At 40.5% G+C, this 26,105-nt stretch overlaps 1 protein-coding gene across 2 annotated transcripts; it reads right to left on the reverse strand.

Moving 5' to 3' along the window:
* Positions 1 to 5,887: 5,887 nt before the first annotated feature.
* VBP1 (VHL binding protein 1) lies at positions 5,888 to 26,105 on the reverse strand. Of its 2 annotated transcripts, XM_004779288.3 has the most exons (6): positions 25,947 to 26,102; positions 21,336 to 21,460; positions 13,098 to 13,164; positions 11,566 to 11,664; positions 8,606 to 8,744; positions 5,888 to 6,922 (listed from the first exon to the last, which is right to left on the reverse strand). In XM_004779288.3, the coding sequence occupies exons 1-6, from the start codon at positions 26,037 to 26,039 to the stop codon at positions 6,852 to 6,854; spliced, it is 594 nt and encodes a 197-aa protein (XP_004779345.1). In that variant the 5' UTR covers positions 26,040 to 26,102; the 3' UTR covers positions 5,888 to 6,851. The 2 variants fall into 2 exon arrangements, with proteins under 2 accessions (XP_004779345.1, XP_012904789.1); XM_013049335.2 differs by lacking the exon at positions 11,566 to 11,664 and having other exon boundaries at positions 25,947 to 26,105.

The raw sequence follows: 26,105 nt of genomic DNA on the forward strand, positions 1-26,105 counted from the left end.
CCCAAGCTCCTCCCTCTCTCCAGTTCCCAGGGGCTTCCTTTTCCTGGCTTCAACCAGAAATCCCAACCAAGCTGCGGCAGAATGGTTTGAGATTGTGATTAGGAAGGGGAGGAAGTGACTGGTAATGATAAGGTCACAGGTGTGCCTGTGGGAATAAGTGGCTAAGGAATGCTCTGGGAGAAGGACAAGATCACTTGACCTTAATTGATGGAAGCAGCAAAGTTAGTGTGCTGGACATTTGGCTTTTTATTCTGAGTCTAGCATCTTGGGCTCATATTTTCATCTGAATTCCCTGCTTTTAAGCTTACTAGTGTTCTCACTGCATTAAATCCTAAATGACCTATAATTCTAGTGTCTATTTTTTTACCTCAAAGTTATTTCAGTGTTTAATTTTAAAATGTTTCAGATTTATTAGATTATTAATTTCTAACTTCTGAGTTAGGACTAGAAAATGCGGCCCAGAGGATTTGCCTGTAAGTGACTGAGAATAGTGTATTAAGACTCCCACTGAGGTTGCCGGGGGGAGGGGGTTTGGGAGAAGGGGGTGGGATTATGGACATTGGGGAGGGTATGTGATTTGGTGAGTGCTGTGAAGTGTGTAAGCCTGGTGATTCACAGACCTGTACCCCAGGGGATAAAAATATATGTTTATAAAATATAAAAAATTAAAAAAAAAAAAAAAAGACTCCCACTAATGTTTTGCCCCATTTTTTCTTGAATTTCTAACACTTTATATATTTTGATATATTAGATACACATTCACAAAGCTTTCATCTCTGTCATAAATGGTACCCTCACTGGTGCAACATGATCTTAAAAATTGATTAAATCGGGCGCCTGGGTGGCTCAGTGGGTTAAGCCGCTGCCTTCGGCTCAGGTCATGATCTCAGGGTCCTGGGATCGAGCCCCGCATCGGGCTCTCTGCTCAGTGGGGAGCCTGCTTCCTCCTCTCTCTCTCTGCCTGCCTCTCTGCCTACTTGTGATCTCCCTCTGTCAAATAAATAAATAAAATCTTTAAAAAAAAATTGATTAAATCAATGTGACCATGTATCTAACTTATCAAAATACATCACTGGTGATGTGATTCTTTGAAACCCAAAATATAGAAATATTAAGCACCAAAATGAAAGATGTTAACAAAGGAGAGTTTTTACTCCACTAGAAGGCCCCAAATTTGATTCCTTAAAATGTCCTTTGCCATCTCCTTTGAAGTGTTCAAAACACTTTTTTAAAAAGTATGTTACTCTGGGGGCACCTGGGTGGCTCAGTGGGTTGAGCCTCTGCCTTCAGCTCAGGTCATGGTCCCAGGGTCCTGGGATCTAGTTCCGCATCGGGCCCTCTGCTCAGCGGGGAGCCTGCTTCCCCGCCCCCCACCTGCCCCTCTGCTTACTTGTAATCTATGTCAAATAAATAAATAAAATCTTTTTTTAAAAAAAGTATGTTACTGTAAAATACTTTACTTACATTAATTACAATTTCATAGAAATATTTTCTGGGGTGGAAATAAGACGGAAGAAGGAGGCAGGTTAACAAAAAAATGTTCATAATATGGATACAGTTAGTGACATAACCAGTGTTCAGTATTTCAGTATATTGCTCCACTTGAGTACTCAAATATTAGTATTTGTTTTCATTATTCGGTAATAGTTTTGATAATTTTGTATCATGACACATGCAGAGTTCCACATGAAAACTTGGAACTGTATAAAGGCACACTGACCATATTTCTTCCCTTTTAAAAGCCCTTCCAAGCTGTATTATTACCTACTTTCAAAATGCCCCTTTCCTTGGTTACTTCCATGGTTGAGCCATTTTCCTTACAGTTATATCTTGATTTCTCCCAGAAACAGATCGGACATCTACTTTCAGAAGTTCCTATGATAGCCAACTTTCACCTGTGGGACAGGTACAGGGCCACAAAGAGGGGTATGATAGGGAACAGGGAAGAAAGGAAGAGCTTCCAGGCTTAGGTCCCAGCTTGCCTGCCTCTGTCTATCCCCAAGCCCAATTTCCTTGCTCCTCCTGCCTTCTGTCAGGGTCACTGTCTTGGAACTTGACCACTCCTTCCCTAAAATAAAATGTATCCCCACGCACCCACCCAGGCTTGTTTCCCTATCATGAATCCATTTCTAACCAAACACTGAGGCCAGTGTTTCAGTGGGACAGCTAGAACTGTCACTGTGCTCTGGCACTGCAACTAACAGCTATAGAAGAGTCAAACATTAAATTGAGGGTAAGGGTGAATTACAACTGAATTCTTAAGCCCCCTCTGGACTGACTGCCCCGTCCAGGCCAGACATGGCCTGAAGTAGCCAAGGATGTAATTTTTGGTTGTTGTCCGGGATGTACTGATGAAAAGGAAGAGACTGTTGTCTGCTGACCTTTTCATTTTTAATTTTTGTATTTTTTACTCTCCAGAATGCACAGGTTTGATCTGGGGAAAATAAGCTGGTTCATATTAAGATGGGTTTACTCAAGCAGCTGAAAGATCTAGGGAGAAATCTATCTGGTCACTCCTATCTCCAAATGAAGTATCCCCAAAAGACAAATGGTTGTCACACAACCAACTCAACATAAAATTATTTGAAAACCATGACCAAGAGGCATGATCCTTTGTAAACAAACTGCTCAGATATACCGCGCACACCAGGTCCATCTTTTCCGTTTGATGTGGCTGATATCAGACAAGAGAGAAGGAACAAACAAAAATAAATTCTTTGCCTGAACTCCGAGGCACAGCCCGTACCTAAGGGTTCATGAGCACACAGAACCCTGGGCCACCTGCCACTACTAACTCGACAAGAAGAGCAGTTCTGTGCACAACCAAGTTCAAACACTTCAAGTTTCAAACTTCCCTCTCACAAGTGGTCATGTAAGCAGTGCTCTCTCCCTGGATCTAGAAGAGTATCAATATACAGAAAATATAATTAGTAAGCAGGTCCATCAATTCTATGATGCTGACTGTAGTTATAAAACTCCCCCCAAAAAAAGGGTAAAAAAGAAAATTTTATCAACTAGTTTTGGCCACAAGACTGAAAAAGCTACTCATTAATGAGTTTATAGTTTTGCTGTATTTATGGCATCACTTGGTTTGGGGTCAAGGAGAAAAAAAGCTCTCCAGGGGCGCCTGGGCGGCTCAGTGGGTTAAGCCTCTGCCTTCAGCTCAGGTCGTGATCTGTGTCCTGGAATTGAGCCCCACATCAGGCTCTCTGCTCGGCAGGGAGCCTACTTCCTCCTCTCTCTCTGCCTGCCTCTCTGCCTACTTGTGATCTCTGTGTATGTCAAATAAATAAATAAAATTTTTTTAAAAATTAAAAAATCAAATAAATTTTTAAAAAAGCTCTCCAATCCATCACATAATTGTAAAACTTTGGAGGCTACGTGATGGTCTTAATCTCACCTAATCCAGACAGAAATGCCTCCATCCTGCCCTTTAAAATATCTGAACTATTACTACCTTTTCCACAGAGGCAGTCATTAGCCAGGAGCCTTATAAAATGAAGTAAGTCACTGCCAAAAACTGGAACCGTAACTATGAAAGACCCAAGGGGCTGCGAGCAAGAGGAGGTTGGGGAACTGGCCTTGGATTAGCTTTCTAGCTTGGCTCCCCTGGAAACCTGATGAAAGTGGACCATCAGCTGTGTGGCCAGGTGAGCCTGCTTCTTGGAAACTGCCCTGGGTGGCACCTTGTGTCTGAGGTGAGAGCCGAGAGGGCTGCGAGTGAACGTATAATGTCCGTCCTGTTGCTGAGCCCTGTCCCTGGCGAAGATGGGAATGCTACACACAGGGGACTGTTCTAAGAGGGAGTGGTTGGTCTCTTATGGCTCCTAGGTCGGGGTGGCTCCTGCACCTATCTGTGTGGTCTGTGGGGAATGTTGCAAGAATTCCCACAGAAGAATCATGCCTAAAAGCCAACCCCTGGCATGCTGTCTTACTGTCCTGTGTCCTTCAGAGTAAACTGGTGTCAGACATAGCCCATCCAGGGCTTAGAGTTTAAGCATATAGTTAAACCTGACGCCAGCTACACCAGGCATTGCACACACACTCAGCCAACATCTTGAGAAAACACAATCCTGTATTAGTATTGAAGAGACACAGGTAAGGCTCTCAAAAGGGTACAAGATTAGAACCAATCAAGACAAACCTTTAGGAAATGGTTCAAGAAGGGCCCCTGGGTGGCTCAGTGGGTTAAGCCTCTGCCTTCGGCTCAGGTCATGACCCCAGGGTCCTGGGATCGAGCCCCGCATCGGGCTCTCCTCTCTGTGGGGAGCCTGCTTCCCCCTCTCTCTCTCTGCCTGCCTCGCTGCCTACTTGTGATCTCTGTCTGTCAAATAAATAAATAAAATCTTAAAAAAAGACCTTATAGGTATCATTGAGGTTAGAGCAGAGCAAAGAGAGCCTTCTTCACTAAGGTTAAGGTTAGGGACTGAACTTCAGTTTACCATTTCTACCAAACTGAGCTATTAGTTATTGGTTGCTAAATAAAGGAGTGAGGAATCATGGTACGGAGGGAAGGAAATCCACCCAGGAACTGGGTCTGGGTCTCAGTCTGGCTATGTGGCCTTGGATAAGGTCCTTCCTACTGCACCCATCAATATCTGTGTGGCAGAGAAAGGCAGAGGTGGGGGGCGGGGGTGGGGTGATGAACTGTGCTCGCCATCATCCCTTGCTGGCACTACAGACAAAACTATTCTCAGCTAACCCAGGAATAAAAATGCTAAAAATCTTGTTCCTTAATTCCACTTTTGGTAAGTCTCAGGAAAAATCCTAAATACACAAGAAAGACTCATGTAAAAATGTAAATTATGGAATTATTTGTTACTTATAATGGAGAAAAAGTTTTAAAACAACCCAAATGTCTCAAGGTGTATCATAGGTTACTACAGTTCACCCATTAGACTACTACTATGAAACATGTAAATGATGTTAATACAGTAGCATTACAGAATACACAAATTACATATTAAGTGAAAAAAGATAAAAATTATAAAGACAAAATGTTTAAATTCTATTTTAAAAAACCTATGCATAAAAAAGAAAGGGAAGACACAGAAATGTTAAGGGGACTACAAGTGGAACTTGTGTCTTTTTTCCCATTTTCTATATTCTCTCAAATGAGCATCTGAATGGAAAAATAAATATTAGTTTCATTTCCAACATTATTATTCAGTGTCAAGTTTCATATTTAATTTTTACCTATATCCTCTCTGAGTACACTATACTAATATTAAGGTTGAAAATATCATGTCAAAGTAGTATAGTTATGTTATTCTGAAACTATAAACCCTTATGAAGGAAATGATCTGGCAGAGGCAAGATTTAAATGGCTTTCTTTTATTAACAAAGTAAAAGAAAGTATTGTATGGTATTTGTTAATGTTATTAACAAAGCCTAATACCATTCCCAATACGTGCTATTTATATTTATTTATAGAATTAACTTAATTTTTGCTCTTTCATTCATATCTCTAAAGAGCTGTGTTTCTTCAAAGCAGTTCAATTTTCATGTACTTAAAGTGAGTAAATCATTCATGTCCTAATGCTGACAAGGATATTCTGTGCCAATACACTTACCTTAATGAGGTTTGGGAAAATTAGCACTTACAATATACCAAGATGTATACTAAAAACCTAAAATACTAAAATATGGGGATTTAAAATTATGAAGGAAAAAGTGACTCAAGGAACTTTGGTGTCTTTAACACTTAACTCCTCAATTATTTGCTGATCTGTATTCCTTTCAAAGAGATTCTGTGTTGTTCCTACAAACATTAAGTTCTTGGGACATACTGGTTATATGTAGAAGTAAATGAACTTTACAAATATGTGAAAAGACACATGTTAACTTTAGAAAGAATCATGTTTAAAAAGAAGGTGCCATGCCACAGTTTTAACGTCAATGTTTTAATATCATGAAATACAAGTACAAAACATTGTACGAGTATATGTTGTACTACATGGAGAAGGAATAATACATTTGTGTTTTTATCAGAATCTGTATCACCCAGTGCTAGCCACTGGACCAATGGCTTTCCACAGGGATTTTTCTACTTTTCCTATGACATTTTATCATGAGTAAAAAAAGCTCACAAATCTTTTCAACCACTGCAGATTTACATATATCTTAATATTCTTGTTCAGCTGCTTTGGAGAACAGTTCAGAAATACAAAATTGCCTAGCCAAGAGTTTTGAGTGGCTAAAGAATGTTGTTATTTCACATTGGTCAAGATCTACCTTACGTTGTCATTGCAAAGAAACTGAGCACTTGTACAGGGTAAGAAAAAGCGTGGTCTCAGTAGCCCCTCACCGTTTAGGAGGGCAAACTACCATTTCTTGAAAAGTACAGAATATTACAATAGTTATTGGCTAAGCAGTACTTCATGAAAATCTATTTTTATAAGACAAATAACAGCAACAGAGAGCCATAAAGCCCCATATGTACTAAAGAAAACAAGTTTGGAAATACTTAAACTGTTTTTCCTACCAGTTTAACCACATCAAGTGAGAGTTTAACATCAGCCAATAAAGAAAAGTGTCCAGAATTCAGATTCCATAGCACCCCTCAGCCATTTCAGCTAAGATTTGTTTTTTTACGACAAACCAAAAAAAACCTGATGAAGGTAGCATTTACTTTGTTGGAAATGAAATTTTTAAAAAATTAAAATATTGTTAATTTCACAAAATATTTGAAACCAATTTTGTTTTTATAATAAATGATGTTTTTCATTTTAAGTTTTAATTATCATTCTTGCTGTTAAAAAAATCAAAGTCATGTCAACCTTTAGGGATAAGCTTTAGGGTACTTAAAATAACATGTTTGGAAAAGTGAACCACATTTTTAATTGCCAGCATTATGCTTTGTTCTTGGTAGAATCATCTTTGTTTCTTCTTTTTACATCCCAGTTATAAACCCTGGCCATATCTGCAAGAATTGTCAAAGAAAACGCAAATGCAAATCTAAAGACAGTACATGCAATGACTAAGTTAAATACTCACTCACAGAGCGAATCAAAGAGAGAAACCATGCACACAAAATACCAGTAACATGTGTCGTGGCCATATTGTATAACAGAATTTAAGAAATTCCACCAATACAAAGTCAAGGTCTCAAATCAGTAATTGTTTAGCAAATGTAGTCAACTATAGTGTTATACTTGACAAAATATGTGCCTGACACCGTCAAGAGTTTGAAAGACAGCCCCTTATCCATGAAATTCAAAGACTATTCAAACCATATCCTTTCAGGCAATATTTAAATCAGTGCAATGATCAGTAATTTCATCTCTTACTCTCCCTTTGGTTTAATAGGACATTCACTCAATTTCTTTCCCTTTCCACAAGCACCATCGTGTGCAGGCCCTCACACATCAACTATTTCTTTCATGGACTGGGCCTTTGGTGTTGGGTCCATAATTCTTCACCATACTCAGGTCATCTAGATTTTCTCCAATGTTATCTCCTAGAAGGTTTTTTTCCTTCTTCCAGAAGTTTAATAACTCTGTTCCCCACTCTGGATGAAGTCTCCACATTACACGTCCCATGCCAACCCCTGCTCTAGGCCTCCAACAGGCCTGTCATCCCTCACCCAAGCACTCAACGCCCGCTGCACGCACTTGAAGTGCTCCCAGTCTGGCACAGAACATGAAGTACTACATGCAAAGTGCTCAGTAAGCACAGGGAAACAACAAAACTTCCCAAGGATTTGAAAATGTTGAGAAATGATCTGATGCTTGAGCTAAAATATGAAGGAAAAAAAGGAGTAACCCACAAAAATAGGGGGAAATCATTCCAGGTAGGAAGAACAAAGCAGAAATATAAAGGGGTGAGGAGAAGTGACTGGGACTCTTTGGAACCCAGGATACACTGGGCAAAGGCTAGGGCAAGAAGAGGTCAGTGGCACAAAGTAAGACTGGCTTGGGAACACCTCACAGAGTGCCGCAGGCAACTGTGTAGGGCCAACGACTGCAACAGGCACCAGGAGAGACAGGTCAGAGAGGAAAGGCAAAGAGCTGGGTTTCGACTGCCTGCCCACCCTTGACCGGATCCTATACTACCTTTAAAAACACGCCAAGTCCTAACTTCTGAAAGCCTTCTTTGAACTAGTTCCAGCTCATCTCTTTCTTCCTCTAACTTTAAATTGCCTTGGCACTGCACACCTGAAACGGACTCACTTGCATTTTGCTATGAAATTATCATTTAGCTGTTTTACATGTGCAGTTCCAACACAGCAAAACTCTGGCACTCTTTGTACCCTTACCATCCTGTGCCCCCAACAGTTGCAGCACCACAGGAGACCCTTAATAAATGTTTGTGGATTAAACTAACTAGCTTTGAAGGTGTCTTGAGAAAATATCTGAAAAATGCTTATGCACTGATTTGAATGTGCTGTTTCCAGACCTTCACACTTCAAATTCAGATTAATCTAGCTACAAACTTAGTTGAGTATTAGTTCCAAAAGTGTTATTTATTACTCTCACAGAATCTGTAAGTTCAAATCAGCCTAAGAATACGGATATTCTTCTCATTAAAATAATGCAAATAATAGTGTCAAAAACATATGATCTTTTTCATTTCCTCCCTTTGATTTTAGTTAAAGAAAGGATACTGACTTCTGTGGTAGTAAACTGATCTCGAAGAAAGTCAAGGTCTTCCTCAAGAGAATCCAGATTCTTCGTGGCAGTCGATAAATTCTTCTCCAATAATGCCTGGGCTTCATCAATATCATATTCAAGCATTACATTAGCCTGAAGAAAGAAAGTCAGGACAAGTACTCAACATTTACAGAGTGCTTCACAGGTTAGAACAAGGGATGGCAAACTAGAGCCCTTGGGCCAAATCTAGCCAGCTAGCTGCCTTTTCCTGTTTTATCAGAACCCAGATACTCTCCATTTCCCCATGCTTTCACACCATAGCGGCAGAGCTGAGTAGTTGTGACAGAGACCATGTGCTCTGCAAAACCAAAATATTTACTCTCTGACCTTTTACACAAACTTTACTGATCCTTGGGTTAAAGAATACATTTCCATACATTGTAGCATTTACTCCCCATAAGAACCCTGGTCAGTCAAGTTTTCTTCTTTGCAGGTAAGAAAATGTGGGTTCAAAGAGGCCAGGTTGCCTACACTAACAAAAATCTTAAGGAAACAGGAGAATTAAGAGAAGAACCAATGTTTAGATACCAAATCCCATCTTTCCACAACCTCCATGATGACACTAAATAGTAATGCATTTGAATCAATTTAAATAATTAATTCTAAGCTTAAGATACAGTAATTAGTTTTCAAATACATACATATGACCTAATTTGATCCAATAATGGCTAACTTTGACTGTCCTCTTCCTACCTTCAGATGCTAGGGGCAAAGGCAAGGTGACTGTTGAATTCTGAAGATCTGGTGTTACTACCATCACTTAGTGATGCACGCGTTCTAGAAGCCAGGAACCAAACCTTTCCCAGCTCTGAACTCCTCCTGTCACCTGCCTTACCACTGCGCATTTCCTGAACCACTCCCCTCATCTGACAAATGGCATTTAAAAATCACTCAAAGGATCACTGTAAGGATTCAGCAAGACAGACAACATGAGAGCGGCTGGCACAAAGCAGGTGCTACATAAATACTGACTGAATAACTCAATCCATGATAGTTAGAAAACTGTAAAAAAAATTGAGGCAGGACAGAAAAATACTCAATGGAAAGTACGTGTCTCTTCAATACCAGACCCCAATCTCATTCCTGAGTCAACTGCCACTGTGGGTTTTGTTTTTTGTTGGTTTTTTTTTCTTTTTTTTTTTTTGGTCAGAGAGAGAGAGAGAGAGCACATGAGTCAGCATACAAGCAGGGGGAGTGGGAGAGGGAGAAGCAGGCTTGCTACTGAGCAAGGAGCCCAATCCCAGGACCCCAGGATCATGACCTGAGTCAAAGGCAGATGCTTCACCCACTGAGCCACCCAGGCGTCCCTCCATTGTTTCTTATTACTATTTTTTTTTCCAGAAAATTTCTATACTTTGGTTCCTTTTAACAAAAAAAATTAGACTACATTTCCAAAGACTTCACTCATGTCAGAAAAACATCGATGGTTCACTCAGGAAGTACCCTGTGCCAAGTATTTCTCTGGCTGACTCATTCCTCAGTCTTACCTGCCTCTCTCCGATGGTCTCACAGGCATCTCAAGACTGACACGCCCAAAACAGTGTTAGTCCTCTGCCTGCAGTAACAGTTAGGAATATTTTCCCTGTTGTTTGTCTTCCAACTTTGCTTATAGTTTCTGAGTTTTGTGGCCAAAACAAGCCATCCTTATTCCAGGGTTATAAAACAAGTTATCTACTACTTGGCCTAAAACTTTGATGGTGTCAGTATTTCAGGCAAGTATATAATTCATTTAGAATCCATGTCTTATGAGGTATGAAGTGGATCCCAGATGGGACTCTCATCAGAGAGCTCTCCTGTGTCCCAGGCTGGTTTACGGAATCATCTCATCCCCACCTGCTGATGGAATGTGAGCCACTGGGTGGAGAGCTGATCCATTCACAGAACTAAAGCTACATAAGTATGGGAGTTAGGGTTACAGAACGAAATGCACAAACCCTGAAAATATTACAAAGAACAAAAATCAGGAGGAGGAACTAAGGAACAGAGTGAGTTTTGGGTTATTAATGTGCCCACCCTTCATAGCATTAGAGTGCCTCCTAGGAGTGATTCTACAAGATAACAGCAAGGAGGAAATCCTTCCAGTGAGGAGAGACTATGGGAGCTATACACTTAGCTTGCTACTTTGTATGGGAACTTGTCTGGGGTAACAAGACCAATGGACAGCTAGCTGGACAGCCAGGAATGGGTTGGATGACTGGTCAGGGGATTGAGAAGAGTAAGATAGGAAAAAGATCACAGACAAGGTCTATGACATCATCTAAAATTGAAATACATGGTTTTAAAAATGGACTCTAATCTTGAGGTTTTTGTAATAATCTTTTCCCCCTTAAGTTTTGAGAGATCTTTCCAGAACTAATAAACACTATGGGTAAGAAACATTTATGTGAGGTTCAGCCATCCTTTCTATTTTATTTCTTTGTTTTTAAAGATTTTTTAAAAATTTATTTATTTGTCAGAGAGAGAGAGCACAAGTGGGGCAGGGGAGAGGGAGAGGGGGAAGCGGACTCCCCACTAAGCAGGAAGCCCGATGCGGGGCTCCATCCCAGGACCCTGGGATCATGACCTGAGCCGAAGGCAGAGGCTTAACAACTGAGCCACCCAGGCGCCCCCTATTTTATTTCTATTCCTCTTCCTTCCGTTATATTTATGAGATGAAGCACCAGCTAAAGGGGAAGAGAGAGGACTTCAGTTAGTTTTGTCCTGACCGGGAGAGACAAGGACCTTTTGCAGCTCATTGGCACTCATAATTCCAGTCGGTTTCCAATACAGAGCCCCTGAGCTCCCACCCCGTGTCCCTTCCACAGTCCAAGGGAGATGAGTGCTTTACGCGGCTTAAGCAGCAGTGTGGTGCTGGGCAAACCACACTGGGTCACAAGTGGCAGCCACGGAAACTGCAGCCATTTCAGCTACTTACCCCCAACCAAAGACACACTTTATCAGTAGGAGGAACGGAAGCTTTGCAATACAGGTTGTCTGCCAGTAAGAATCTGGTCTCCAGTGAACTGGTGGACTCCTTCAAACAAATGACAGTACCGTAAATAGGCCAGTTTAACAGGGTTATAAAGGAGAGATCACAGAGCTGAACCTAAGTCATGTGCCAATTAGTGCAGTGGGAAAAGAAATGAAAGCCGGCGCCAGATGGCTGGGCATGGGGGGGGACACAGATTCTGGCTCAGCTACTTACTACTTGTGCAAACTTGCCATTTCACTTGACTTCTCTGGGTCTCAGGTTCCCGATTTATAAAATTAGGATAACAATAGTCCTGACACCTCTGAAGGCTGTGGAAAACAGACTTTACACAGACATACACACGTGTACACACAAAACAGTGCCTGGCACAGAGTAAGTGCTATGCAAGAGTTAGCAATTACTGGGGCACCTGGGGCGCTCAGTCAGTCAAGCATCCGAGTCTTAATTTCAGCTCAGGTCATGATCTCAGGGTTGTGAGATTGAGCCCACATTAGCTCTGCACTCAAAGTGGAGTCTGCTTGAGATTCTCTCTCTGTCCATCCTTCCCCTTTCTTCCCCACCCCTGCTCACACTCTCTCCCTCTCCCACTCTCAAAAAAAAAAAAATAGTTAGCAATTATTACTTCATTAGTGCTTCACACTCAACAGACCAGTTTCCTGAAGTCTCAAAATTTCACCACATAAAATAATGTACTGGAAATAGTTATTCTAGTAGCCAAGTAATAAATATATATACATTTTTAAAAATATTTTATTTATCTGACAGAAAGAAAGAGAGCATGCACAAGCTGGCGGTGTTGGGGAGAGGAAGAAGCAGACTCCCCCTGCTGAGCAGGGAGCCCGATGCAGGGCTCGATCTCACAACCCAGGGGATGATGACCTGAGCCAAAGGCAGAAGCTTAACTGACTGAGCCACCCCAGCGCTCCCACTTAATCTTTTAAATACAATATGCTTATAAAATTTAATATTTACAGCCTGCTTTTATTTAATGAATATTACATTAAGACTCAGAAGGTTCTCCAATCCACTTCTGCCAGTAACTAGCTATGTGCCACTGTGAAATGAGAACCCAAAACACAATTTCTAGGACTCCACAGATCTGTAAGTTTTAGACTCAGTCCTTATTCTTAAGAACAGTAATAACAATAAAAACCCTTGGATGCTGCTACCTCAAAATAAGACATTTTCTTTTTGTACCTAAGTAATTTTCAATTGCATTTAAGTTTTACAAACACTTCATGTAAGTAAAATAATCCAAGAAATGTAGCCCCTAAAATTAAAGTGGACTTGGGAAAAAAGCCACAAAGCTACATTTATCACAGAGGCACACTGTGACATCAGTACAGGTACAGGCGAGTTGGGAAGGCAGACTGGGTACTCTAACACCCTCAGATACCAGGGACCAGAGTCAAGGGAGATGAGTTTCTGCTGAAGTACGCCGGTTCACTCATATTTAGAAACAAAAATGTACTTACTTTTTTCTTCTGCATGTATTTTAGAATTTCTAAAGTCTGCTTAATTTCAGGAATCTGACCTTTCAGCCTGTGGATAAGAAAAAGGTTAACTTAGTATTTTGCAGGCAAGAAAAACACCAGGACACAGTCTTACTAGCTTTGCATTTTCTACCGATTTTCCTTTTGAGAACTAATAAAATCATCCATTTGTCAAAACCCACGGAATACACAACACCATAGTGAACCTTCAGGTAAGCTAAGGACCTCAGGTAATAGTAATATGTTGATAATGACTCACCATTTATTTATCTTTTAAGCAGGCTCTACACCCAATGTGGGGGTCGAACTCACGACCTTGAGAAAAAGAGTCACATGCTCCAGTGACAGAGCCAACCAGGCACCCCATGACTCAACAACTGTAACCAATGTCCCACTCTGGTGGAGACTGCTGATAATGGGGGAGGCTCTGCATGTGCAGAGAGGACAGGAATGTGTGGGAAATCTCTGTACCTTCTGCTTAACTGTGCTATCAACATAAAAGTGTTCTAACAACTCTAGTTGTTCTAACAACTAACAACTATAACAAATTATTCTTGAAAAGCTAACAACTGATTCCAAAGGGACATCAACCTCACTGACAAGAAAATAAGAGACAAAACACACTGAAAACACTGAAAGTTACTTAGAAGAAAGGATGAAATATTTTTTATTTTGTTGACACTGAGGTTTACCTCTTTAGGATGGTGACTAAAAGTTACCCAAGGCTATAATGTGCTGTGCATGGAGAAACGTGCAAACTGGGGTCGCCTGGGTGGCTCAGTCGGTTGAGCGTCCACCTTCAGCTCAGGTCATGATCTCAGGGTCCTGGGACTGAGCCCCGCATCTGGCTCCCTGCTCAGCAGGGAGCCTGCTTCCCCCTCTCCTGCTCATCCTGCTGTGTTTTCTCTCACCCTCCATCAAATAAATAAAATCTTGAAAGAAAGAAAGGGGGAAGGAAGGAAAGAAAGACAGACACACATGCAAACTAGCTGCGGGGGCACTGTCAAATCACAAGGGACTTTGTAATATGACAAACTAAGGACACAAAAACAAAGCTATGGTTCTTTCAGAATACATTTAACTAAATATGACTGGAAATTGGTATGCTAACAAAATTTAAATGTGATAATGAAAATGTACTTATTATAGAAGTGTTGAATCACCATATTGCATACCTAAAATGAATATAATAACACTGCATATGTTACTATATTATTTTATGTTAATATATTATGCTAATATGTTAATATAATACTGAATATGTTAATATATATATACTGGAATTTAAATAAAAACTTGATAAACAAAAAACAAATAAAATACACTCATTGTATCGTACAAAGGAAGTCACAGCATGCATGAAGGAGACTAGAACGGCAAACTTTACCATTCCCTGTGCTACTGACCTGGCAGGAAGTATGTTAGATGAGCCTGCTACTTAAAAAAATACTACCACTATCTGGAAATAAAGTCCAGTGAATAATCTAGAAACACATTTACTGTTCATTTTAGTTAATTTGAAGGCTAATGCTCTGTGAGCTCTTTACAAGTTCAATATGCATGTTGTAGATCTTCCAAATCTGCTTACTTTTGTATTACATGTTGATATAAGTAAATGCTAAAAAGATATATTTATTTGTAAGATATCTGATATGCATACAACATAAGGAGAATGTTCAAAAAAAGGGTTTTGGTCATGTCCATGATTTCTATGATAACTTTTGTACGTATAACATTACATATAACACATAAATTACGAAGCCTATTAATAAATCAAGCAGCTGCAACCCCCGTCAACTTAGGTCACCAAGGTCGCCAAGTATGTCCAAGCGGTATACCCCTCTCCACTTTGCTCTACCCCAAGAGACAGCAGCTCTCCTGTGTGCTTACAGCCCCTTTTCTTCTTTTTCCAATAACTTTGTCACATTCATGCATATTCCCAAACAATATATTCTTTGCTGAATTCCTGGCTTAATACAAACAATCAAGTGTTGAATGCATTTTACTCAGGTTAGCTTAACTCAATTACGTTCCTAAACTTGTTCATTCGTTTTCACTGCTGTGTAATATTCAGTTATGAATATAGCACAACTTCTTTATCTACTCTCCTGCCAATGGACACTCGGGTCACTTCTAGGTCTTTGTTATCATAAGAGCAGTGGAAATCTCTAGGTTCTAGGAGTGGGTAGGAGAGTAAGAAGGGAGATAGCATCTTAGAAGGGAAGCAGATCAAATCTTCAAAAGGAGAGCACAGTTAAAGGAAAACTTTCTAGATGTTTTTTCCTCCCTCTAAATTGCCCGGGGTGAATCCCCTTACCTTCTCCCTCACTGCTACAGGGTGGAAAAATGGTAGACTTGACCAGAAGCAGAGAGGTCAGGCTCAGCTGACCTCCAGCAGTCCCTCTACGCCCACTCCTACTCCCAGAAGTGAAGACAGTGAAGACCGGGGGCTCAGGTCATGATCTTGGAGTCCTAGGATCAAGCCCCATGTCAGGTTCCCTGCTCCATGGGAAGCCTGCTTCTCCCTCTCCCACTGCCCTTGCTTGTGTTCTCTCTCTCTCTGTCAACTAAATAAATAAAATCTTTGGGGCGCCTGGGTGGCTCAGTGGGTTAAGCCTCTGCCTTGAGCTCAGGTCATGATCTCAGGGTCCTGGGATCGAGCCCCACATCGGGCTCTCTGCTCAGTGGGGAGCCTGCTTCCTCCTCTCTCTGCCTGCCTCTCTGCCTACTTGTGATCTCTGTCAAATAAGTAAATAGAAATCTTAGAAAAAAAAAAAAAAGACATACAACCCAGGTGTTGAGGAGATTATAAGACAATTACAAAATACTAAAGAACTTTTACACAGCTGAAGGTAAAGTTAAAGGCAAATGATAGGTTGCAAGGAAAAACTTAACAGGATATGTAAACGAAAAAGGTTAGTATCCAAACTCCACAGAACCACCTGCTGTGGAACAACTCGATCATGCACAAAAATAGTTTTCATTGCATAGCTGACATCTCAGAGGTAAGGAAGTTCCAGGAAAAATTAAAGGACTAAAAAACTGGAAAAGGCTTTGAGTTGAGCAGTGAGAACTAGAGAAAAGTAAGCATCATGAGTTAGGTGCTGCTATCAGGTACAGACCCAAGTCTGTGTCCCTGCGTCGCAGCTCAGTGGGGAAGCTCACATATTAAGAGCCAAAACAGGAAAAGGCTGGTACAGTAGCACTCCTGGCAAAAGCAAAATCCTCCATGCATGAAGGCAAACCACATAGTTATCCATAGTTACAGGAAGCTGACATATAGTTGGTTAAGAAAGAAGAAAAATATCCACACATAGACAAATTACAGTGAAATGAAACAAAAGAGATTATCATCGTGAAAGTATCCAAAAAGAAAAATCAGTTGATCTAAAAAGACAGGCTAGATTTAAAACAATAACCTTATGTTATTTACATGGAACACCCTTATATATAAATAATAAACAGGTTGAAAGTAAAGGGATTGGAAAAGATGAATCAAGAAAATGTTGACCAAAAGAAAGCCGGGGTAGCTGAAAGTATCCAACAAAACAGACTTTAAAACACTAAGCATTATCTTATATAGGGTTAAGTTCACCAACACACAATAATTCTCAAATTGCATGTGACTAATAATATAGACTAAAACGTTTTTCCAAAGGGATAAAGATTGTTTCAGGGTAAGACGGCAGAGCAGCACTCCCACTCTGGCCTCCTTAGCAGTCAGAGCGCACAAACACACCTCCTGTGCTGAGGACAGAGCAGCAACACTCTCTCTGAGCAGAGAGCAGCTGAACGTGGCGGAACTACAAGGCCGACTCCAGCAAGAGAAGAAACTGAAAGGGGGACTGAGCAGGGATTGCTTCTCTTTAGGGAAGTGTAACAGACTTAATCATAAAAAAATAACTGAATCAGAGCATCATTTTGCAATGCACAGTTAACGGATCTAGACACGGAGCACCATAAAAACAGACAACTAGATACTATCTACTTCTTAACGGAAAAATGATCCACGAACCTATGAAGCAGTGTTGTCACCAAGACCCTGAATATGACCAAGACTGCAGATTGAATGACCAATTTACAGTATTGAGAAGACAAAGAAACATGACTGAAAATTTCGCAATTGCTTCGAAATTTAGCAACACAGTTCTGAATAACTCATGGATTAAAGACCTAAATGTGAAAGATAAAGCAATAAACCTTTGAGAATAAAATACTAAGAGAGTATCTTCAAGAACTTGGGGTAGGAAAGTATTTCTTAAACAGGAGGAAACAGACTGTTAAATTGGACCACATGAAACTTAAATGCTGTTGAAACAAACAGTGCTTTGCAGTACATCCACTAAAAAAAAAAAGAAAAAATTCAAAGCTCACACATACCATACACAAAAATAAACTTCTGGATTAAGAAGTTAAATGTGAGGGATGCCTGGGTGGCTCAGTCAGTTAAGCCTCTGACTCTAGACTTTGGCTCAGGTCATGATCTCAGGGTCATGAGACAAAGCCCCATGTCAGGCTCCACGCGGAATGTGGAGCCTGCATAAGATTCTCTCACTCTCTCTACCCCTCCCTACCAACAAAAATAAATTTAAAAATAAGAAGTTAAATGTGAAAGCAAAACTTTAAAACTTTTAGAAGAAAACAGAGAAGTCTGTGTTTTTGAATGGGAAATATATGGTAGGATTTCTTAAATGAGATGCAAAAAGCTATTAAGGGAAATTTTAACCAAAAACATTTAAATTAAGAACTATTCATCAAAAAAAACCATAAAGAAAGGAAAAAGATAAATTACAAAAGAACAATTTCTCATCCATGTAACTTAGAAGGATTAGCATCCAATATACAGCTGACCTTTAACAATGTGGGGGCTCCTGCACCGATGCCCCGTGCAGCTGTAAATCCATGTATAATTTTTGAGTCTCCCAAATAGCCTAGTGCTAACTGGAAGCCTTGTAGATAATAAAAGCAGTCAATAAACATATATTTTATACGTTATAATATGTTTTATGTATTATATACTGTACCCTTACAATAATACCTAACATCTTCTTATTTTTTTCCAGTATCTCAAGGCTATGCAGCCCATTTGAAGTTTTTTCAAACTGTCAAATAATCTTCCAAAAATGTTTCCAATATATATATTGAAAAAAATCCAGGTGTAAGTGGACCTGTGTTTAAACCTGTGTTTGAACAATCTATGTTGTTCAAGGGCTGATGCACAAAGAACTCCTACAAATAAAAAAAGACAACCAACACACTACTGAAATGGGTAAAGCTCTTCAGAAAGCTTTCCATATTTACTAGCTCCAATATCATTCCCTTCTAAACCACTGGACCAAAAACGTTCCCATCCGCAACACTAATGACTTCCACTTTGCTAAGTCCAACTCAGTCTTCAGTCCTTACCCTACTTGACACAGGTGATCATTCCCTTCTCTGTAACACGTTTTCTTGCCTTAGCTTCCAAAGTAAACTCTCCGGGTTTTCCTGACCCCACAGGCAGCTTTTCAGTGTTTTTACAAGTTATCCCTCTTCTCCCTAACGTCTGACTGTTGAAGTACCCAGATCTTTGATCTCTCCTTCACCTACATGCACTCTTTTGGTGATGGAGCTCATTTGGTCCCATAGCTTTAAACTACTCCCAAATTTGCATCTCCAGCCCAGATTGCTCCCAAAATTCAGACTCCCGAATTTAATTGCCTGTTTTAACATCTATGTACTTGGATATCCAAAAACGTATCTCAAATGTGTCCAGAATTGAATTCCTGATCTTCATCCAAACCTGCTTTACCCGGTCTTCTCCATGTGCGACGACAGTAACTCCTCCAAGTTGCTCTGACCCTAACCCTCCATGTGTCCCTGCACATCTCACCTCTAATCCACCAGACCATGCTCATTCCAACCTCGAAGTAAATTCAGAATATGCTTCTTTACCACCCCCTCTATCACCTCACCTAGACTAACTAGCTGACCTCCTTGTTTCTGCCCTTCTCAGGAGTATGATCACCTCGCAACCCGAGGGAGTCATACGCTAATAGGGAAAAATCAGACCACACTCCTTTCCTCAAAACCCTCAGCAGCTAACCCTAACCCTCCAATACTCCACACCCTCTTATTTCCTTTCTTATTTCCGTATCATTTATCACCTTCTAACCTACTCTATAACCTAGTTCTGTTTTCTGGCTAGAATGTCAGCTCCATGAGGACTGATATATCCTAACTACTTAAAATGATGCCAAGCACATATTAGGTGCACAATAAATATTAATTCTATTGAATTGTGTGTTTACTATCCAGACTCCACTGGGCTGCAACCTTTCCAAGGGCAGGGACTGCCTGTTTTGTTCACTGATATACCCCAAGTGCACCTGATTAGGAAGGCTACGGGTACACAGTGCAATTTTTATCCCTCACATCCAGGCCTAGAGCATATGTAAACCTGGACTGAGTACCCTACTATACCAAAGTACTAGAGTGAGCAGTCTAACTCCTCCTCTTTCCCAGGGCTTGGTCCTGAGGCCCATCTCTTCACTATTTACAACCTCCCTGTGGGTGATCTGAAATCTAATGACTTAATTCTTCTTTTTAAAATGAAAATAAACTTGTATTACAAAAGCAGTATGTGACTACTGGAGAAATTTAGCAATACAGATAACCAGATTTTTTAAAGTATCATGTTCCCACCACCTAAAGATTACCACTATTAATACACCACTAGTGTAGCTTCTTCCAGAAATTTGTGTACGTGTACATTTTTTCCAAAATGAGAGCATATCCTTCATAGTGTTTTCTATCCTGCTTTTTTTGTTTAGCACTCTCCCTTTGTTTATGTCGATGACTTTTCATCTAATACCCAGCCCTTATTCAAATTTCCCTGTCACCAAATCAAATGAGAAAATGTATCTGAATACAAACTTTTGTACTTTTATATGAATGGCACGTTATGGCCAGATGATCCTTCCTTGCTTTAGTCTGCCTCTGAACTCACAACCAGCCTTCAAACTTCTACAAAGCCATATGCTCCCACTGGAAGCTTCTCCTGAGTCTCCTTGTCGCCCTCCAGATCACACCTTTCCCTGTGCGAACTCACTACTTTGTATTAAAGTATCTCAACTGCTATACTTTATTTGCTTATCTTATTTACATACCTATCATGCCCCTAGACTGTGTCCCTGTTGAGAGCACACAAAACAGTACCTAACTGACATAAGAATATCTAATGAATATCTAACTGACATAAGAATGCTGCCATATGTGCATAGCAGATAGCCCCAAGTATTTACTGCAGTGAACTGACTTTATAATCTACTATAAAAGTATAGGGAAATAAACAATTGAGAGCAAGGATGCATTTGTCCTATGCCCATTTTCTGTGAACTCTAGGGAAAGTCATAACCTCTATGGATCTCACATCTCAATGGCAAAATAAGAAGGATGAACTAGAAATCTAAGATGTTATAACCCTAGATGCTTTGGAATAAGGTCTTCAATATTCATTCTGTTATGTTTTCAAAACCATCTTTAGACTAATAATACCAATTGCTGGCGAGGATGTGAGCCACTGGAACAACTGGAACTCCATACGCTGCTGGTGGGAATGAAATATGGTACAGCCGCTCTGGAGGACTTACATCAGTTCTCTCGTAACACTGAACATTACACTTACTATAGAGTCAGCAATTCTACTCCAAGGTGATTACCCAGGAGAAATGAAAACAAACACCCACACAAAGACTTCAATCAAACAAGGAAACAACCTAAATGTCCACTGACAGGCAAACAGGTAAAAACTGGAGCAAGATTCAGCACTGAAAAGAAACTAATTTACTGATACACACAAAACCATGGGTGACTCTCTCAAAAGCATTGTGCTATGTGTAAGAAGCCTGACTTAAAACAGTAGTTACTACATGCTTTCATTTAAATGAAGTTCAAGAACAGACAAAACAAATTTATGGTGAAAACAATCAGAATAGTGGTTGTCTCTGTGACTGGGCAGAGTTGGCCAGAAAGGGGGGACAGGGAACTTCCTGCGGTTACGGAATATTCCACATACCGATCTGTGCGGTGGTTACAGAAGTGAATATATCTGTGAAAATTCATTAAACTGAATATTCAACAACTGGACATTTTATTATATGTAAATTATGTCTTGATTTTTAAAGTTTAAGCCATACAAGATTAACAACAAAAAAGCAACTTGTAAATTTTTTCACTTACCTCCTTTTCTTTTGAGCAAGATTGAGTTCCATAAACTTATACTTCTGGTACTGTTCGTCCAGCTTCTTTAGCACTGTATCTGCAGTCTCATTCCCAGGCTGTTTCATGAAGGAATCTACATCTTCCTTTAGCATCAAAAATAACACATGACAAATTTTAAACTTTTTTTTTAAAGACTTTAAACCCTGAGATCGTGATCTGAGCCAAAACCAAGAGTTGGTCATTTAACCAAATGAGCCACTCGGGTGCCCCCAAATTTTAGAATTCATACCTCTTATCTGATTTTTGATTGCTTCAACTTAAAAACATACAAAAAATAAAGCTTTTTTCCAAAAGATTGTTTTTAACTAAAATGTAGTTATAAAAAGTTCAAGACCATTTCAGACAGTGCACATACATTGTATAGCTAATTAATTCTTCCCCCAGCTTCCTCTTTTTATTTTTATTTATACATACAGAAAGTTAGATGACCTTACCTGCTTTATGCACCCCCCGGGTGGACCTAGTAGTAAATATGAAAATTACCAACAATCAAACACATTGCCTAGTCATGTAGCCTGGTCACAAAATGACTCCACAGAATGTATGCCAAAAGTATCAACTAAGTTTTTTAAGATTTATTTATTTATTTATTTATTTGACAGAGAGAGAGAGAGAGATCACAAGTAGGTAGAGAGCGAGGGGGTCGCAGGCCCCCCTGCCGAGAGCCTGATGTGGGGCTCAATCCCAGGACCCCGAGACCATGACCCGAGCTGAAGGCAGAGGTCCAACCCACAGAACCACCCAGGCACCCCTCGACTAAAATTCTTAATGCAAGTTCTACCATAGAAATCATGCTAAATACAGGCACTAGGTTCCTGAGGCAAGCCCCAAATACCTTCTTAAGAATCAACTGGTGGAAATAAAGTAAACCTAAAAGGCAAGCAGAACAATCTTTCATAAAAGGAATAACTAGGCAAAAGACAAGTAGTAAAACTCAACAGCATTTTAAATATATATTACATACTGGTCCTTGAAGAAAAGCTAGTTAATTAGATAAGGATCAGGAACTAGATGAAAATATATGGAAACTTAAAGGCAATCCGATGGGATCTTTCCAGCACTTTAAAGAACGTTATTTCTTCATTTTAAGTTGAATTCAATTACCTTCCAGTTTCTGAGTCATTATTCTTATCCATACTTACTAGCTGTAAGGGAGTATTTTAGCCAAAACAAGATAAGAAGGAAAAGAAAAACAGCAGCAAGGGAATGCAAACTATGAAGCCATCAAGCCAGAGATATAGTAAAAGAAACTGGAAAGGTGAGGCTGGGGACAATGGCTGAAGTCTGCATGTATAATGGAGACGCCTTCTTCCTAGAAGGGTCACTGCAGGAAAAGAGGTAGAAGTTGAAGTCTCTATCAGCTGATAGATATTGCTGGGAGCTTAGAGTCTATCGAGCCGAATTAACTACAGCAGCACAAAATTGTGGCTACGAGACAGGGCTTGCCTGGCTTGAATCCTGGCTTCACCACATACTAGATGTGTTCACTTTGGAGAAGCTACTCAACCTCTCTTTGCCTCAAGTTTCTTGTCTGTAAAATGAAAATACCTTTCCCTCACAGGGAATTAAATGAGTTAGCATCTGTAAAATCCTTCAAAGAATACATGAGAGCTATTAATTGCTCAACAAACATTAGCTATGTCTATAATACAATGTGCTGAGGGAAAAGATGAAAGCGCCAAGAATTCTGTCTCGGGGCAGTGGTCAAGAAAAATGACAGGGAGAGACGCTTGGGTGGCTCGGCTCGTTAAGCGTCCAACTCTTGATTTTTGCTCAGATCATGATTTTAGGACTGAGTCCTACATTAGGCGCTGTGCTCAGCAGGGTTAGGGACCTAACCAGAGTAGCTCTCTAACCCGGTTTGCTCTCACCCCACCTTGTGAGCTCTCTGTCTTTATCTCTAAAATAAATATATAAACCCTTTTTTGAAAAAACAGAACTACAGGGAGGTCATATGTGAACTAGATGTTGAGAGATTAAGACAGGACATCAGCACCTGGGCAAGGGGGAAAGGACTGTTCAAGCAGAGAAAGAAAACCAAGTATGGCACCAGTGGCAATGGAGGAAAGGATGAGGTCTGACTCTTAACCAGTACAGTACCCTAACCCTCCTATATCAGAGAAACTAATACATATTAAGCATCCACTTGTTATACTGAAAGCACATACCGCTTCTCACAGCAACTCTCTAAACATTGCTATTCCTGTTTCAGCAAAAGTAACTGAGATTCAAGGTGGTAAAAATACTATGCTCAAGATGAAGCAGCAATTGCAAAGCAGAGGCAGGGTTCAAACTCCGGCTGCTTAGAAGCCAGTGTTCTTTCTACAACACCATGTTATTAAAATACTTACATAAAAATTGGCTTGCCTATATATTATATTCTACTGGTAGAGATTTTAAAGTCTAGTAAAATATGCCATAGCAATTTTAGGGAGGAAAGGTATTTTAAGATAGACTTTTTAAAACCTCAGATAAAGTGTATCCTCCCGAATGAGATTTTTGAAGCCATCTCTAGTTGAGGACCAAGAACGTACTATTTAAGGCACTATGAAAATTGAATTCAACATCTAGTTATGAGCTTATACTTATGTGTCAGGTGCTGTGCGAGGACCAGGAGAAACGACCCTGAGCCCAGATGACTATCTCACTTTCCTCCCACTAGGAGAGCATGTAAATAGAGGCTCTGGTACTCTACAGATTGCCCAAGTTCAAATCCTGGATAAAATGCTTATACATTATATGACTTGGGGCCAAGTGACTCAAGTAACTCAGTTTCATCTACAAAGTGGGAATAATAATACCTACCTCCTAGAGTTCTGTAAAAGCATTAAGAAAGTGCCTGGCAATCAGCAAATCCTGTCTCATTACCATTAGTTGGGAAATGAATGTAAAGAAATAAATGGCACAGCTCCGAGACAAAAAAATTAGAAAAAAAAAACCTACAAAATTGAATCAGCAAATGCAAATATGCAATATATGCAATACAGAGTGTATATAAAAATGGTGTAAATAGGGGCGCTTGGGTGGCTTGGTGGGTTAAGCCAATGCCTCCAGCTCAGGTCATGATCTCAGGGTCCTGGGATCAAGCCCCACATTGGGTTCTCTGCTCAGTGGGGAGCCTGCTTGCTCCTCTCTGCCTCCCTCTCTGCCTATTTCTTGTGAGCTCTGTCAAATAAATAAATAAAAATCTTAAAAACAAAGAAAGAAACTAATGTTATTTAAGTGTTGAATTATTATACTGCACATCTGAAACTAATGCAATACTGTTAATGCTACTGGAATTTAAATTTTGTTTATTTATTTGACAGACAGACATTATTAATGTTATTAATAATCCCATTGTTCACAGCTTAATAATAAACATATTTTTAAGGATAACAATATAATGCCACATATATAAACAAAAAAACATTCTTGGGGAGCCTGGGTGGCTCAGTGGGTTAAAGCCGCTGCCTTCGGCTCAGGTCATGATCTCAGGGTCCTGGGATCAAGCCTCGCTCTCTGCTCAGCGGGGGGCCTGCTTCCCTTCCTTTCTCTCTGCCTGTCTCTCTGCATCCTTGTGATCTCTGCCAAACAAACAAATAAAACCTTTTTAAAAATGGTCTAAAGAATGAATAAAAGAAATGGTTATTTTGAATGAAAATGAACAAAAGGTGGAGAAAGCAATACAGGCACAAACCAAAAGGTCAAGAAAATTCCGCTGAGACTTGTCAGAACTGAGTGAGGAAAGATCGATGATACTGAAGACCAGTCGTGTTTTTTGTGATACTGTACTGGTTAGAACTCAGACCTCACCCTTTGTTTTCTCGCATTATTCAAACAATTTTTAAATATTATTTCTAGAATATGTTAATGAAAGGATAGTGTTTGATTGGATTTGGGACGGATTCCCCCTCTTCTGTGAAATTGCATTCCCTACCTCCTCTCTACTCCGCACGATGCACTGTCTATTAAATTGTTAGAATGATGTACGTAAAACCAAATACGATTATATCGTGCCTTTATTTAGACATCTTCTAATGACAGCCCGTTACCTATTGAATAAAGCCGGCAGACTCTGGACTCTACCCTCTACCTTCCCATCAGTCTCTTCTTCCATTCCTGCCAAGAAAAGACCACTGCATTGCTTCAACAGACGAGGTGTAATTTCCTATTTTCACAGCTGAGCACCAGGTGTTCTGACTACTCACTGTACCCTAAGTCACCATACAACCGTCGGTCGTTCCAGCATCTAGGCTGAGTCTCCCGGCTTCTCACCGCCTCCCCCTCTCCCCGACGAGCAGCACAAGGTGTCACCCGGCACCTGGAGGGAGCCCCCTCAGACCGCCCCGCCCCGCTCCACGGTCCTCACGCCCGGCACACCCTTCTCTTCGCGCACCGCGTGTCCCCCGAGGTGGGGGATACCAGCCGTTCAGTTCGTCTAGGCGTAGAGGGGAGAGCTGGCAAGTGCTCTCTCCCATGTCCATTAGCTCAACTCTTCCCCCATACTCGAGGCCGCGGTAAAGCCAGGAAAGAAAGGGGTAGCCCGTGCCCTAACGCCAACATGCCGAAGGTCGGCGTGGCTCTTACCACAAACACGGCCTCAGGAATCCCGAGGTGGAGCCGCCGCCCGTTTCCTGCGGCCACTTCTCCTAATGCACAGCCATCCTTCGCGGCCGCCATCTTGGAGAAGCGTGCGCGCGACTAACTGCCTCTCGAGCCGCCAACCGCTGGTGGTCCCTGATTGGC

This window comes from Mustela putorius, unplaced genomic scaffold, assembly GCF_011764305.1.
Source record: "Mustela putorius furo isolate JIRA1106 unplaced genomic scaffold, ASM1176430v1.1 tig00003899_pilon_pilon_pilon, whole genome shotgun sequence".
NCBI lineage: Eukaryota > Metazoa > Chordata > Mammalia > Carnivora > Mustelidae > Mustela > Mustela putorius.